At 44.3% G+C, this 17,836-nt stretch overlaps 1 protein-coding gene across 1 annotated transcript in view; it reads left to right on the top strand.

Annotated features, from left to right (window-relative positions):
- Positions 1-814: 814 nt before the first annotated feature.
- LOC146868513 (olfactory protein-like) overlaps positions 815-17,836 on the top strand; it is a 31,373-nt gene continuing 14,351 nt past the window's right edge. The window contains exons 1-2 of the mRNA XM_085615637.1: positions 815-913; positions 13,182-13,321. Of these exons, the coding sequence (XP_085471763.1) occupies positions 815-913; positions 13,182-13,321 (239 nt within the window). The remainder of the gene's footprint in view (positions 914-13,181; positions 13,322-17,836) is intronic.

Here is a 17,836-nt window from a genome sequence, read left to right as displayed (position 1 = left end):
CGGTAATTTTACCGATTACAGAAATGAGCCCCCTACATGTCAACAGCCTAAATACCGGTCGGTAACGGTATAATTACCGAAAATCGGCCGTTACCGACCGGTATTGGGCTACGTACATGAGGCCCTTAGAGAGTAATACATCATTTTCACTGCATATCATCTCATCCCATGTGAATACGCATGAGTTTTAGCAATGACATTAATTGCATACTCTACAGTTGCTTTCTTCTACTCAGTAAAGTTGACCTTTGCACCTCAATAATATGATGAATCTCCCTACTGCCTTGTCATGCCCGGTGATCACTTTAAACTCATGCAACATGTCATTATGTGAAAACCATCACACATTGCTCTCCTATGTTTTGGAGTCTCACATGGATGTCCAGCAATTAAGATTTAGGGATCACCTCATGACCTACAGTTGGCTTGCACTTTATCTTCTTCCCACATTTGGAGCAAGCAAGCTAGAATAGCTATGCCAAGAAACCAATGTAGGAGATTACTTAACCGTAAATTAAGATCTTTTGTTAATCAGTGCATGCAACCAGAAACTAAGCCAGTTTTATCAAGCAGAGTCAAGTATTTGACAGCATAAAAGTGACATTAGATCATCAAGATATCTCTTGTATCTCCAGTGGTGCAATGTGTTACATAACAAAGTCTTGGCAGCAAATAACCTTCCTGCTTTACTTCCTGTAGTGAGATGTATAAATGCTCAGTGTCCGGCGCAGAAAACATCTGAGCCTCAGGAGACAGAGTAGTCCAGCCATAAAAGACCCAGAGTCACAGACAGCTTGAGACCTTGAAGACCATCATGTCTGCGATGTGGATAAGCCTTGGTCTGCTCTTTTCAGGCCTGCTTCAGGTGCAGGCTATGGAGATTCCAGTAATGAGCAACTTTGACCCTCAGAAGGTAACTCTCATAATTGCGTTAATCTGTTGCATATATCTCAAACTTAGAAAATTATCAGGTCTGTGAGGAATAAAAGAGGTGCACAGGACACACTACATAATGCATCATCTCCAATGCATGTTCATTTTAAACTGCATAACTTTGATATTCCAGTGCAGCAAATTAGATCTTTATTAGTCATGCACTGCAACCCTGATTTTAGTCACCGTCATTATTCTACTTTGGGGCCTAACATATATTTTCCAATGTTTTCAGTTCACTCTTCAGTTGTTCCAGACAATCTAGTATGACAGGAAACACACCTCTACTAATGCAACTCAATTCAGTCCTGAATTACTTCAGATATTCCCCTATTGCATTATAGCACACCCCTTCCAAATACATCTCATTTCAATCCAGAATCACGCTATATCTTAAATAGTCTGTTATTAACTACCCATTCCTTTCAATGCACCTCAAATGTATCCCCAGCATTACAGACACATTCCTTCCAATGCAACTCAATCAAATCTTTAATCACCCCAGGTATTCTGATATGGCATTGTAACACACTCCTCCCAATGGACCTAGATCCAATAATCATTGACCTTGGATATTGGGGTATGAGTGTAACACACACTTTTAAGTGCACCTCAATCTTCACCTGACCATTTCAGTTTCTTTCACAAATGGATTTGACACAACACTCCTAAATAACTCTATTCCAGACTTGCACTGTTTTGAATACTGTATTTTGTTGCAGTAAGAGTTGGCAATGCTTCTCTTCTGCCTGCACCACTTCTGAGATTCTGATTCTGCTAGTAGTGATAGCACAGGGAGGTTTTGGTGAGTCATATAAATCTGCATGAAACTTTAAAAACAAAATACCAACCCTGTTATTCGCAGACGATACCCTGCTGATATCTAAGACCCCAGCAGGGTTACAGCATGTTAATAATAGATTTCAACTTTTCTGCAATAACATGGGATTGGTCATAAACATCTCTAAAACCAAATTTATGGCTTTTAATTGCCACAGGTCATACAAAAGCGGCCCTTTGCTAGGTGGTGTCCCCCTCGAAAAGGTGGACACCTTTGATTATCTGGGCGTAAGATTTTCTGACAAGATGTCCTGGAAACCCCACATAGCAAAGATTTTGCTGGGACATAAAATAATAACTGGAGTAATTGGGAAAGAATATCGCCTTTCTCATACTAGGCCCGTAGCCCCAGCACTCCAAATCTACGACCTAAAAGCAGTCAGCTCTGCCCTTTATGGAGCAGAAGTCTGGGGGTTCGAAAAACTTGATGAGCTCTGCAGGTCTGGATACATATTTCTGAGAGACCTGGTCATGGTACCCAAGTACGTCCACCTTGCTCCCCTATTGTTAGATATGTGTAGGTGGTCATTGGGTGACATAGCTAGGTTGCGCCCCCTACTCTTTTTGGCCCACATTAGGCGGACGCCTGAACTCTCTTCCTATGTAGAAGCCATGACTGAGATTATTAGTCTAGACACTGGCGGGAAAATAGGCTGGATTGCTGATATTAAAAGAACGCTGTCAGCTATGGGTCTCCAGGGCTGCTGGGCCGGCTAGGTACCCCCGAGGAGAGAGGAACTCAAACGCCTATACTGGGAATGGGTGGACCTACAAGAGAACCATAATCTCAGCATGGGCAAACTAACACTAGAATTCTATTCCCACAAGCAGACTGGATATTTTTAGCCCTTTCTCGACACAATTAAAGTACCAAGAGATAGAGCACTCTACATCCACTTTAGGCTCGGAACTCTCCCTGTTCGTGAGGCGACAGCAAAGTGGAGCCCAAGCAAGGAGAAAAACTGCCCATGTTGCAAGGCCCCGATTGAAAGCACTGCCCATTTAATGTTTGCTTGCCCGGCGTACCAATCATCGTGGGCAAAATGGCTGAAACCGCTCTGTCGACAACTGAGCACACAAGGCTACTATACAGCAATTCGTATTCTTAGATCTTAGATGCATGCTGTGTAGTAAAAGTTTCTAGGACAAGCTACACATAAGGTGTAAGCTGCTGGCAAGAAAGACAAAGCCTCAATCGAAAGCAGATTAGCGGGGACCTTAAAGCCCTATTATATAAGCTGCTGGACCCACTTTACACAAGGACTTTATTCCTTAAAATTTTTGCTACTAGCCAAGGAAAACTGAATGTCTTTTTTGAACTTTCTTGTTCAATGCAGACCCTGTGTCCAACACCATTGCACAGGCCATATGCAGCGGGTTTGGCTGTCCATGGTGGGTTGGGTGTAGTCAAACTCCTGTGTAAACTTTTCATTGATGAGTGTGTGGAGGGGCACAAAACATATCAGTAAAAGCCTCGAGTGAGGAATGATGTCCCTCCACTCCCTCAACAATATTAGGAATTAACATATTATGCACAAGATACTTAATCAAATCCAAGATGCAAGGGGTTACATTTGTGCAGAATAGAAAATTCACACAGAGGAGACCTCATGACTATTAGTAGATTTGTTTCCCTTATTAAAGTAATTGTTACATGCAACCCATGAGAAGTAAAAGGGTGCTTTTCATGTCAGTTTTGATATGCTGTGGTAATGAACTGAAATTTTACAATGTAGTAATAAATGTGCTAATGTGTATTTCCTTAGTACAGTTGCTCTAAAAACAAGTGTATTATCAGGCCACATATATTTTTATTTTTACTGTCATTATATATATATATATATATATATATATATATATATATATATATATATATATTATCTACTGGCGGTCGCCAGTAGATAGTTATAGTTAGGACCTATTTTTCATAGGAAATTCTCAACATTCTATTCCCAATAACTTTGGCGCCGGTTGACGAATCTTCCTGAACTTTTCTAAACTCGTGGGGCGCTCCAGTCCGCTCCTATCTTGAAAGTTTCGGGGTGATTTTGGCAAGCGGGGGCCGAGAAAAAAGGGGGGTCCCAAAACGTGTTTTCCCTATGCAATTTCCCATAGGAAACTTTAGACACGGCTACAGCCCGAACTGCTGAACGGAATTACACCAAATTTGACAAAGAGGTAGTTCTTGGTTCAGAAAGAACCCTTTTTGTTAAATGGTGTAAATCCGTTCAGTAGTTGCTGAGAAAATCAAAAGTAAAAACACATATATATCTATGGCCGCGCAGGATCACGAGCTTTATGCTAATTGGCTGTCAACACTCCAAACCAGGAAGTGTTGGCAGCCATCTTGTGCCTCGGTAGAACCGAGGCACAAGAAAACAGAAAAAGTCATGCGCAAAAAGGGGGCAGGGTAGAAACACCCTGACCCCCTAGGCCTGCTCAGGGGGTCCCACAAGGACCCCCAGGGCCCAAAAAAGCATTGTTTTTTTTAAATCGTCAAAATTCGCGTACCCAGCATGAATTTCAGCCTAAATTTTTTTTTAAACGAAGCGCGGGCTCCCGCGCTTCATTAATATTTCACTCCTAGGTGGGCCAAATCCCGGAGGCAATATTTGTTTTGGGATGGGGGCCCCCCAGCCCCGCGGACCACCACCCCTGGGGGCTTTTCAAACATAATTGCGGGGGGGGCTCACAGCCCCCCCCAGCCCCGGGGACCGCCACCCCCGGGGCTTTGGAATGAAATGTGTGGGGGGGCTCAAAGGCCCCCCCAAACCCCGGGGACCTCACCCCCGGGGCTTATCTAAATTATTTGCGGTGGGCTCACGGCCCCCCGCAGCCCCGGGGACCGGCACACCCCGGGGCTTGTTTTTCTTGAAACAAAAAAAACCTGTGTGGGGGGTTTGAACCCCCCAACACACCCCGGCGACCGCCACCTCCCTGGGGCTCTAAATATTAAAATTAGGGGGTCTGTGATGGACCCCCAAGCCCCGGGGACCACTACCCCCGGGGCTTTGTAAATGGTGGGAGGGGGGCCACGCGGCCCCCCTCCTGGAGCCTTGTCATGGCCCTGGGGACCGCCACCCCCCAGGGCAGGCTCCTGCAGTGTCCCGGGGTGCCCACCCCCGGGACACTGCTGTTTGCTATGGGAAGGCGGGAGCCTCGCGGCTCCCACCCTGCCATAGCAAACTCTGCTTTGGTATTTGGAAGAGAGAGCAGGAAACCTGCTCTCTCTTCAAAAATACCAAAGCAGATTGCTTTTCCACTCGGGGAGCTGCATCTTAGCAGCTTCCAATGTGGAAAAGCAATGCCGGCTCCCGCAAGAGGCGGGGAGCCGGTGGGACCATGGGGAGATTGGGGACCCACCCACGGTCCCCATCGGATAGGGCTGGCCACGGGGTATGGGGTCCCCGGGGCCATAAGTGGCCATAAGTGGCCCGGGATGGGGGCCACGCCGCCCCCCTCCCGAAATTATACAAACAAATAAAAAATAAAAATAAAAGGAAACGCCGTCCCCGGGGGATGGGGGCCCCGGGGCCATAAATGGCCTGAGGAGGGGGGCCACGCAGCCCCCTCCAATTAAATGAAAATAAAAAAAAAAGGCCATGCCCCGGGCGATGGGGTCCCCCGGGCCGATTATGGCCACGGGAGGGGGCCACGTGGCCCCCTTAAAAAAAAAATTAAAAACCAAACAATAGGAGTCAGGCCCAGGGCCAAAAAAATTAGGAAAAGAAAGGGGGGGGGACACAGCCCTCTTAAAAACACACACAAAAAAAGACCGGCATCGCCCTGGAGGCTCCGCCCCCTCCCTGCAGCACCCTGCAAAAGCGCCCCCTGGGTAGGGTGACCAGGTTCTCAAAACAAAAAACGGGGACAGGTCATAGACATAGAAGTAGGACTCCGGTTTGCCGTAACCATCGACATAATTTGACAGCTGTCATACACATAGAAAAAGGACTACAATGGCAGCTCCCTCCACAGAGATGAAGCATTGCAGACAACAAATTTGCGGTCTTTTATTGGCACCCCTCTCCTTTGCACAGCAGCATTAGTACTTTTATTACATTTACACTTTTAAGGACTATAGCATATATTTGCCAAAAATCAATAGACCATCACAGGCTAGCAGACGCCAGATTTACTAGCTTTATCAAAGCTTATTTCTATAGCTGCTGCGTCAGCACCACGTAAAGTACAACTCACCAATGTTGCTTAGTTGCTCATGACAGAAAAGCATGGGAGGTAAACTGCAGAATGCTAAATTGCCAAATGACAGCCTTGGACCAATGTAAAAAAAAACACTTCTCTCCAGGTATTACTGCCTTAGGGGTCGCAAAGGCTGGCCGACCACACAGTCCTCCCACATTTACGTGGTCACTGCTGAGATGTCATGTTACCTTACTGGGATATGTATAGTGCACTCTAGCCATTGGTATCATCTCATAGTGCAATAGTGTGAAGACCTGAGCAAAAAGGTCGAGCAGCGCTTCTCGCCTCTTCCACAGGCGTTAACCCTGCTCCTTTAATTTCTTTCCAGCTAAACCCTTTGCCGTGATCTGAAAAGTCAGTCAAAAGGTCAAGTCATAGCTTTGATATGGAGAACACAGATGCATCAATTGGTTAGGAATAAAACATGCAATGAGCAATGCATTAATCCTTGCACGGTATGCATAAGGGCTACTGAAAAGTTTTCATGGCTATGAATACAAACTACAGGACGAAGAAATATTGTTTTATTCAAAGTAGAAACTTTGGCTGGCAAAATGACGTAGGTGGCGCTGCGTGTAAAATGTCTCTCTTCAAAGGATTTCCCTTCTTGCTACAGCACTCACCTCACTGACAACACATGCTGTAAACAGTGCAAAGAGAGTATGCGCGCGCATGCTCAGCCGTAACAATGAAAAACAGGGACATTTCTGTGTTTAACCTGGACACTGTGTCGGGACACTTCTCCAAAAACAGGGACCGTTCTGGGAAAACGGGGACATCTGGTCACCCTACCCCTGGGGCCAACTAGCCCACCAGGTGATTCCAGTAAGTGCCACTGCGCTGCGTTGCAGAGAGGTGCTCTAGGCTGTGCCCCTTTTTACACCTCTCTGCAACGCAGCTCTGTGCCGCTTACTGGAGGTACCTAGTGGGCTAGTTGGACCCTAGGGACCCTCAGGATTCAAGGGGTCTTAATCTCCCAACTTAAAACGTCCACAGAGCGTGTATACACAGTGGTGAAGGGAGGGGACGGGGCCTGAGGTGACGTGAGCAAACACGCCCTGTGGCACGTTTTAAGTTGGGGAAATAATTCCCCTTCAATCGTGAGGGCCCCTGGGGGCCAACTAGCCCACCAGGTGCTTCCAGTAGGTGCCACTGCGCTGCGTTGCAGAGAGGTGGTCTAGGCTGTGCCCCTTTTTACACCTCTCTGCAACGCAGCTCTGTGGTGCTTACTGGAGGTACCTAGTGGGCTAGTTGGACCCCAGGGACCCTCAGGATTGAAGGAGACTTAATCTCCCAACTTAAAACGGCCACAGGGCGTGTTTGCACAGTGGTGAAGGGAGGGGACGGGGCCTAAGGTGATGTGTTCAAACACGCCCTGTGACTCTTTTTAAGTTGGGGAAATAATTCCCCTTCAATCCTGAGGGCCCCTGGGGGCTAACTAGCCCACCAGGTGCTTCCAGTAAGCGCCACTGTGCTGCGTTGCAGAGAGGTGGTCCAGGTCGTGCCCCTTTTTACACCTCTCTGCAACATAGCTATGTGGCGCTTACTGGAGGTACCTAGTGGGCTAGTTGTACCCAAGGGACACTCAGGATTCATGGGGACTTTATCCACCAAATTAAAGCGGCCACAGCTCAGCTCGCCCCTCCCTTCACCAGTGTGCAAACGTGCCCTGTGGCGCGTTTTGAGCGGTAGTTTTAATCCCCCTGCCCTATCATGTACTAGGGTCTTACAGAGGAGGCCATGGTAATCACAGGGGTACCCCAACGCATAGTGTTCCCTAGTGTATGTAGGTGTTTTAACGGTATTCTAAGTGTCTTTTAGCATAGCACTGGCTCTAGGACTGGTTAGTCAGTTACCACCAGTACCCATCTGAAAAAGTTGAGGGTACAGGATGATTTTGTAACAAGGCCTCTTTCTGCTCCTCTGTTTGTTCTTTCTGCACGTCTTCCTTCTTCCTGCACTTTTCTTCGTCTTTGAGGACTTCTGTTGCTTCTTTCTGCATTTCTTTTTCTTCTTTCTGTGTGTTTTTTCTTCTTTCTTTACATGTCCTACCACTGTAGGCATAGTTAGAAACTAGCATTTAAAAAACCTTAAAAATTAACTGAAAAAATCATAGGTTTCAGACACGTTATAGTTACAAATTAGCATTTAAAAAACCTTTGAAATTCACTGAAAAAAACCATCAGGTTCGTTATAGTTAGGAATTAGCATTTAAAAAACCTTCGAAATTCACTGAAAAAAACATAGGTTTCAGGGGCGTTATAGTTAGTTGAACATTTCACTCGTACAAAACCATAGAAATTCTCCCGTTATAGTTAGTTCAACGGTTGATCCTCAAAGAAAACGGTAGTTAGGAATCCATTACCCTGCCATACCATGCCTGACGCGTGACGCGTGACGCGTGACGCGTTTCGGGTCACTGCCCTCATCAGAGGCATCATGTGGGGCAAATTACAATCGCACTTACAACAAATGTCCCGCTTTAATTGCCATACTTCGGAAAATCTGTACGGCAACCGCCGTGATTTCTGGGAATTGTAGTGCAAACCAATTCGACCCATATGGGCTGTCATCACCACATTCACCAAAGACAATCAAATAGCGATGCCAATGAGGCACAGGGTCAAGACTGATTTGCATATGGCTGGGTTCAAACTGGAACGGCATGGTGAGCAAAAAAACGATGGATTTAGGCCCAGATCTCTGTACTGGGGTGAATGTATGACATTGTTCTGCATTCTGTCCATCAATTGGTGTTTTTGCATTTGTCACCCCGAGTGGGAAGGGTATGCCCAGACGTGGGTCCCGTGCTCTCCATGCCACTGGAATCAAGCTATCCTGGCTGAAGAGGGGTGAAACCCCGAAACCAGTCCTAGGATGCTTGTTTCCAGTCCAGGGAGGACCTGGCTTGGCAGTTCAGGCTGGACTGTACCCATGAGGCACAGGGTCAAGACTGATTTGCATATGGCTGGGTTCAAACTGGAACGGCATGGTGAGCAAAAAAACGATGGATTTAGGCCCAGATCTCTATACTGGGGTGAATGTATGACATTGTTCTGCATTCTGTCCATCAATTGGTGTTTTTGCATTGAGAAATTTGGAGCGTTGCAAAGATATGTGGAAGAATACGAGTACATTACAAGGGTGGCATTGTACTCTTTATGTTGTTCAGTAAACGTTTTTGGGGCAAGTATGTAGTCGTGAAGCACAGGTTAAATTTGCGGTCAATCCAGCACATGCTTATTCAAATAATAAATTCCCCTTAGTTAGCCGGTAACCAGAGACGTAAGTACTTGAACCCCTAGCGCCACACCCACGAGGGAGTACGCCCGAGCACAAGTGCATGCATGCCCCCCAACCAGAGCAACGTCCCTGTGGGCCAAGCTTACCTCTGGAGTAGCGACCAATATCCTTGGTAGTTTTGTAGTTTTGGAGTCCTCAATCTGGATTCAGCGGCTGGCTAATATTCTTCCCCCAAGCAAAATAAAGCGCACAATCAGGGGGAATATGCATGGCAGTTGAAAATGTATTTCATTACCGCATTTCGACTGCGAATAGTCTTATATTATATACACAGAGAAAATTAAATGTAATGTATTTCCATTTTTTTTGCTTCAGAGTTTTATATAGCACAAACTTGACCCTACGGTATCAGAGCACTCCATACGAGCACTAGTTGCGTTACAGAGGGACACATTCATTTTGTTAGGCACGGGGAGATTAAGTGATTTGCCCAGAATCACAGGATGTTGTGCATCCCCTGCCGAGACTCAAACACGTTTCCCCAGCTTTGCAGTTGACCGCTCTAGCCGTCAGGCTATATCCTCTCCCCTTGTTGTGTGTGGGACGGAGTCTATAACTCACGAGAGGCAATATGGGCATCTGCACATATGGTTTATACTGTGGTATATTTTCCAGTTATATTTGTTTAAAGAAAATGTATTCAACTAAAACCATGATGCCAAGGGTTACATTTGAGCAGATTAAAGATGCCTCTGATCAGAAGGCACAGTATGCCAAGTTTGGAGTTAACTGCTGCTGGCCCAGTGGTCACTTTTGCTCTCTTGTGTACACTGAAAGACACTAGTGATGCCTTTCACTGTACAAAAAGTATAGTGATTGGCCTCCGCCGGTTTTGACAGTCATTCAACGAGGTTTTTACATTTTTTTGTAAGAACCAAACTTCCAAAGCAAGAGATTGTTTCAGGAAAACAAAACAAGCATTTACAATGCAATGGTTTCGGCATTGTTAAAGTTAGAGCTATTGGCATTGCTCATGACATTATTTTTGTTTATGTTTTTGTTTTTAAAATATTTAAAGAAACAGCATTGTTATTTACAATGTCAATAGCTTAATCACTCAAATGCGAGACCTATTGCATTTGCACCCACACAGACCCACCCACCCACACACACAGAGCCACCCACCCCCACACACACAGAGCCACCCACCACCACACACAGAGCCACACCCACACACACAGAGCCACCCACCCCCACACACAGAGCCACCCACCCCCACACACAGAGCCACACACACAGAGCCACACACCCCCACCCACACACACACACAGAGCCACCCACACAGCCACCCACACACACACACACACAGAGCCACCCACACAGCCACCCAAACACACTGAGCCACACACACAGCCACCCACACACACACACAGCCACCCACCCACACAACCACCCACCCACACACACACACACACACACAACCCCACACACACACCCATGGGTGCTGGCGTGCCCTACATGCATTGTCAATAACTGCTGCAACACTCTGACAGGGGCAGTAGCATTGAAAGCTGTATTCTGGTGCCTGGGGTGCCCAGGATTGTGAGAGATCACCAGCGGCCTGTATCATGGCTCTCCTAAAATGGCGGATTGGGATTGCAGTATTTATGTAGCGCTTACTCCCAAAGGCTTGTGGCTTCGAAGCAGTGAAAAGCAGGTGCGGGCATGGAACTCTGTTGCATTCATGAGAGAGTATTATGTCCACCAAACTCTAAATCGGGCCTAAATAACTTGAGATCTACCCTGCTGTTCTTAATCCCAAGCGAAATAGTCATCAATAAAAATACCCATACTAATCCTCCAATTGCTCTGGCAAGGGCAGATTTCAGACAATTTAACTGCTTCAGAAAAAAATGATATACATGACAAGGAAATACAAGCCATGCTAGAAATATCTGAAGTGGATAACAGTGTCATGACACAAGAAGTGGAAATAAATGTGAAAGAAAAAGCTAAACCGAACACAGTTCAGAGCCTAATAAAGAGTTCATTTCACTTCTCCAAGGCAGCAAGGTAAAATAAAAACCGAAAGACAGTTCTTAAAACAAAACAGGATGTTCATACTGCTGCATTTTTCTGAAGTCTCAGCCTATGAGCGCTCCTTACACTGTGACCACAGCTGCTAGACAGTTATCATCAGTTATGTATTTATTTCAGGAAAAAATTAGATGCAGAATCATATGAACTCCTGACACTCAGGTGATTTTTTTCGAAGTATAAAAATCACCCTAAATCTAAAGAATATTCTACCCAACTGTCCACAGACTTTCAGTTCTAGAGAATAAGAGAAGTTTTAACATCTAAACAAAAAGTGCTCAAAGCAGAAGGCAAATGAAATAATGAAGAGACAGCTGACTCTCATGGATACAATGCTGCAGACACTTTACAGAGAAAAACAACTGGGCCATTAACCCCACCCCACCCACTGTCTTTAATAAGATAATGGGGATTAACAATAGATCCATGGTATAGCTGAAATGCCCAATTTCCTGTGGCAGGATATCACTTTCACCTATGAGTTCTCATAAATATTTTTGGGAAATCAATTACATCTGTTAGTTTTGCATATACATCAAAAATAGCATGGAATTAACTGTACATGCAGATGCACAGAGCGTAACATGCTGTTTATTGCCATTGTTGAGGGAAGGTCAGGAATCATGATTTATTTAAAGCTGCCTCTCATGAGTTCTCGTTCCTCCCCATATTCAAATGTGTTAATAATATGATAATACATTATTTGCATCTGCATAAATACTATGCACTGCATGTTTGAGTGTTTTTATTCCGCAAAATGCTGTGGTATCAACAACCATATTTCACAAGGAACCATGAAATATGAAACAAATGTTACCATTCGTAGAGAAAAATGGATCTCATCATCATAATGCCAGTCACAAACCACTCTGCAGAGCTTTACAATTGTCATGGCTAGTATGATGTGTATCATGGATAATCATATTATGTGACAAAGTTATTTAAAATATGTGTTAAAAATGCAGCTTAAGTGACACAATCTCTACCAGTATTACTTTCATCAGTTTCAGTTAGAAACCTAGGGCCAGATTCACAAAGGTTCCTTACACTTTTGAATAATTTACCCCTTTGTGTAGGTTTAATACTTTTTTGGGTATTCACAAAATCTGAGTCTATATTTACTTCAAGAGTGTAACATACATGTCTCCACCAAACTGAAGGGCCTGGGGCTATTCACAAAGGTAACTTAAACTTTTGAGTAATTTACATTTGTTATTTACTCCTACACATTTGAGTAACTTTACAGTCGGATTCGGTGAATAGTCAAAAGTATTAAAGTTACTCAAAAGTTAAGAGAAACTGATATGCTGTCATTAGAACCCCACAACGGGAGTATTGGACCACATTAAATAATTATCCAATATGTATCCTTTCTCTTTATCTCCCTTTCTCTCTCTATATAGACAATACAGTGGCAGCAATAGATAGCCCATCTGTAGTTATTATTATGTCTAACATTCAACACCTTTGATGACAGCTTGACAAATCTGCATTAAACTCTAGAAAAGCAATGTTTATCAATGGGTGAGCATTTACAGGAACTCTGAAAACAATGCAGGTTCTTCTTGTACTAAAATGTTGGGCCAGTCTTTTGAGTACTGCCTCTTCAGAATACTCCCATGCCCTGATTTAGAAGCAGTTTTATACTGTCTTACGGCCACCGGTAGAGGTGGTTCTCATCTGCCAGCTCTGGCGTTGTGGAAAGGGAGAAAAGGGTACTACACCATAATGCCTGCTCTTGTGCAGGTGATTCACATGCCAGTACTGTCACGCGCCATATGATAGCTGGCTCGTGGCAGTAACTCTATATACAACAGGCGTGTCAGCATTCTGGAGTCTTTTGATTGTCCCTTCTCTTCCAGATTCTAGGGAAGTGGTATGCTGTGGCAGTGGCATCAAACTGTCCGGAATTTGTTCAGATGAAGTCAGTGATGAAGATGCCCATCACCATATTCAGCTTACTTGACGACGGATCCCTATATGCTGCCACAGGCGTCGCCGGGTAAGTGTTAGACAAAGCACTCAACAAATCTAGTAGCTTATTGACTAGGCAGTATTCAATGAGCATGAAATATCCAGAAGATACAGCAATGATTTCTATTAGAGCTTATTTTTTTACTTTAAGGTATGTGCATACATTTAGAAAATTATTTCACTCTCCATACTTTGGCCAACATTTCTCACTTTAGGGTCAATTTTTAGACATATTTTGGAAACCCTTTTTACCCCATCACTTGACTAACGATTCAACCTTTTGCTCTGAGCACAGCTTCAGAAATTGTTATTTGTTTAACTTATTGCATCAGGCCATATCCAATCTGGTTTTACTCTTAGTAGTAATCTGCTACTTCCCTCTACCTTAATGGTAAGTATCTTTACCACTTTATTGGAATGATGCATGATTCTTGTGACACAAAAGCGCAGTAGGGGCCATGAGAAAGTGTTCTTAAGACAGAATCACTAGCCTAGCTGGTCTTTACAGACAAACGCCTTGTTACTTTCATTCATCAATGTTGAGCCAATGAAACACATTGAATCCCAGGAAATCCTTGACAGCTCCCAGAATGGTTTTCGTGCCAGTCCCAGCACCGAAACCGCCCTGATAGCAGCCACCGACTGTATCCGCATGCAGGTTGACCAAGGCGGATCTGCAGTGCTGATTTTGCTTGACCTTTCAGGGCCATTCCATACCATTGCCCCAGTGCGCATGATTCAGCGACTGCTGGAAGCAGGAGTTACTGGTAGGGCCCTACAGCTTCTCCACTCTTTTATGACCCGCAGAACTCACATCGTTAGCTATAGTGCTTTAGAGCAAAGGCCTTCTGCCTTCTCTGTTGGGTCCCCCATGGATGTTCGCTTAGCCCTAATCTTTTTAACCTCTTTGTTACCCCACTTGCAGAGTTTCCATAACAAATGGTTTGCAATCAGTTGCCCAAAATTTTAATCAATTTATGTCCAGCATTATATGCTGGATGCATGACAATTTATTAAAGGTCAATGCGGACAAAACTGAGGTGCTAGTCTTTGGATCACCAAACTCCATCTGGTCAGATGAGGGTCTGACCTTTGATGCCCAGGTCAGCTGGACAGTCAGCACCTGTTACTTCATCTTAAAAGCCCTGCGGAAAGTCCTGCCGTATATATAATATGAACTACATTGGCCTACTATCATCGCACTAGTTCCATCCAGGCTGAACTACTGCAACGCTCTGTACCTTAACATCAGCACAGAGGCCCTAAACATGCTTCAGGTGGTACAGAATGCAGCGGCAAGGCTGATTGTTAACATCCTGAAGTATCAGTCAGCCAAGGAGGAATTCAAGCCTTGCACTGGCCCCCATAACAAAGCGCATTTCCTTTAAGGTCCTGAGTATGGTGGACAAGGCTATGCACAGCAATGGCTCCTCACACGTAAAAACGTATTTCAGTGGTACAATCCAGGGAGGACCTTGAGATCCTCCTCACTAAGAAGACTGGTTTCTTCCAGATTTCACAGGTCCAGATGGGATGGTTGCTCCTTCTATGTGGCAACGACCAAGCTATGGAACTCCCTGCCCCATTCTATTTCAAAGGCCGGCTCTCTTCCGGTCTTCAGGAAACTTCTGAAAACTTGGTTATTTGCTTTTTAGCTGGAAGCTGGTCCTTTTTCTCCTCAAACGTTTGCTTAGCGCCTTGACACCCGTGGGTATAAATGCGCTTTATAAATGCTATCCAATCCTATCCATTCCTTACTTTGGCAAATGGAGAAAATACTACACTCTCCATCATCTGCAGGCCTACAAAAGAACACACAATACACTTAAAACTGTAGTAGACACATCTGCATTTTACACTAACCTCATCTACATATTCAGCCTCTGTTCAACCTCATCAACAAAGAACTCTCTCCTGTGCTCTAGTTTCTCGTTTTTAAAATTTGTAAGTATAAAAAAAGTATGAAGTATTTTAATGAACATTCCTAATTTTTTCATAAGTTGTTTGAAAACTGGATTTTTCACAATGGTGTTCTGCAAACATGATATCTTCACAGCTATGCCATTAGCAATAGATATATTGGTACACATAGTAGACCAGAAAGGCAGGGCTTACTATGCTAGATAAAGTTTTAAGATAAAAATATGAAAATAAAGTGGTGTATTTACCTTTAGTTTACAGACCCAGTAGAACAGATCTTTCTCTATTGGTGAGCTATTGCGGGGGTCCTACTATTAGAACAATCTCTGAAGTAGGCATGGGTGGAACTCGTGGAGTTTCACTCCGTGAAATTCACTATGTTACGCAAAAGCTCTGTGAGATTTTGTGGAGTTCTGCCCACCCCTGGTTTGTAGAGAGTACCAAAGGTGAAATATCCTGTACACTACATTGGAAACTAAGAGATTTCTTTGCATGCTACCTTGTTTCGTCCGCAGGTAATCTTAGGTGTTTTTAAGCAGGCAGGGAGAAGAAACAACAAGAAGTTTTCTCCCTTTTGCAATTTCATGACATGAGCATTTGTCACACAAGTGCACGCAACATGAAGGGGAGACATCAACTGCAGATGATAAGAAGCCAAATTTAAGCGGAGCTGAATTTATCTTTGTTATAAAAAATAACAAGCATCAACGCTGTGACACATTATGGAGTCTTTAGAGAGAGAGGCTTTTTTGTTTCTGATACGATTGCAAATGAGAGAAGATGAAAATCATAATTCTGCTCACAGCAGTCAATGTTTTAAAAATGTCACTATGGATGGGTTTGTTTCCCTTCATGGCACGTTCCTGCATGTAAGGCCTCATTTGATGCAAATCTGTCCTTTAAAGGTATAACATTTCCACGACAATGACTTGTTTTTGGACACCTCTGTTGCACACAATGCACATTCAGAGATTTCAAAAACAGCCCTTTGTTCAATTCTTCCAAGAACAGAAGCTTCTGTTTGGCAGAGTCAAACGAGTTGATCCATTTTATGCACTTTGGTGTGGCATGGCGAGGCTTCGTTCCTACACCGCTACACTGGATTTTATTGGAATCTGTGGGGAGGGTCAAGGGCCAATGCCAACCGGATCGGCTGTCTTGTCTACACAGCTGAGCTTACTCCTTTCATCTCAGCTGGTGCCACAGTCTGCCCTACTTCTCTAGTGCCAAATCCACTTACACAAAACCTGCGCACCAACTAAACCAACAGCTGCCGATTGGCTGCGGTGCAAGTGTGGCAGACTTTGGGAATCACTCGAAAGGCTGACTAGGGAAGGAAGAATCTAGACACTTCATTGTTTGCTGTAGGGCTTCCAGTATGAATTTTCTAGCTTCTGATTGTTAACACCAATGTTAATCCCAGCCTTGCTGTTGATGCCTTCTGTCAATAGCTGCACCCTCTCCAATAACTAAGCTGGCTTTGTAGTTGCTGAGCACAACAACTCACTGTGCATGGTTTCGATAGATATGCAAGAATGCCTTCAATCGTAGCGTCCATGGCAGAGTCAGACAAGAAGCCATTGCTCAAGTTGGAAATGGTGCTGGTGCTGATTAATTCACCCGTTAGAATAAGTGGAGGAATTTATTAGTAATCCTCATTACAGGAGTAACAGAGTAATGCGGAATTGCTAAATTCTTCCAATTCCACAGGCAGTATTACAAATTCCACACACCTCTAGTTTTAAGGAGAAGTCCTTTCTCCACACTCATCAGCTGAAGAGATTAGCCTTTGTTGTTTAGACTTGCTCAATTTTTCACCAAAGTGTTTGACCTGTCAGCCTTAGGGTGACCTTCCCCCAAACTTTTTGCATTCACCCCCCCTATTTTCGCTGAATACATTTTTGTTTGTCTTATGACTCTGTGTACTGTATCACTGCTAACCTTTCTAAAGAGCTTGTGCTCTCTCCTTTAAATCTGGTAAAATTGGCTTACACATTACTAGCTTATTTAATTTACTTATAAGTCCCTTATAGAGTGGGGCACCATATTACCAGGGCCTGTATACTAAATGCTACTAGTGGGCCTGCAGCAGGTATTGTGCCACCCACTTAAGTAGCACCTCAAAACATGCCCCAGGCCTGACATTGTAGTCTGAATGCAGTTTCAAACTGCCAAATGGACCTGGTAATATAACCCCTTTGCCGAGCCTTACACTCCCCTTATATTGCATATGTGTAATTCCTAAATTAAGCCCTATGCAGCCCACAGGGCAGGGTGCACTATAATTAGGAGGCTGGACGTGCACGTTTAAGATTTGCATGTTCTGCTAGTGAAAAACTCCTACATTCATTCTTCACTACTGTGAGGCCTACTTCTCCAGTAAGATAGCATTGGGTTGACTTATTAAATGTAATAGATGCTATATTTTATTTGAGAACAAGTAATCATTTCATGTTTGGTGCCGGAGAGATTGTAATAAACAATTCCTCTTTGATGGCACAGCCCAACTTGCAACTGAATAGATTGTGCTCACACAAAAGGATTTGTCATCCTTGCATTGTTTGCATTGTTCATGCAGCCAGCTTGGAGCCAGGGCAGAGGAGTCAGGAAACTTCAAGCACTT

The sequence above is a fragment of the Triturus cristatus genome, chromosome 1_2, assembly GCF_964204655.1.
Source record: "Triturus cristatus chromosome 1_2, aTriCri1.1, whole genome shotgun sequence".
Lineage (NCBI taxonomy): Eukaryota > Metazoa > Chordata > Amphibia > Caudata > Salamandridae > Triturus > Triturus cristatus.
This window is presented reverse-complemented; position numbering and strand designations above follow the sequence as displayed.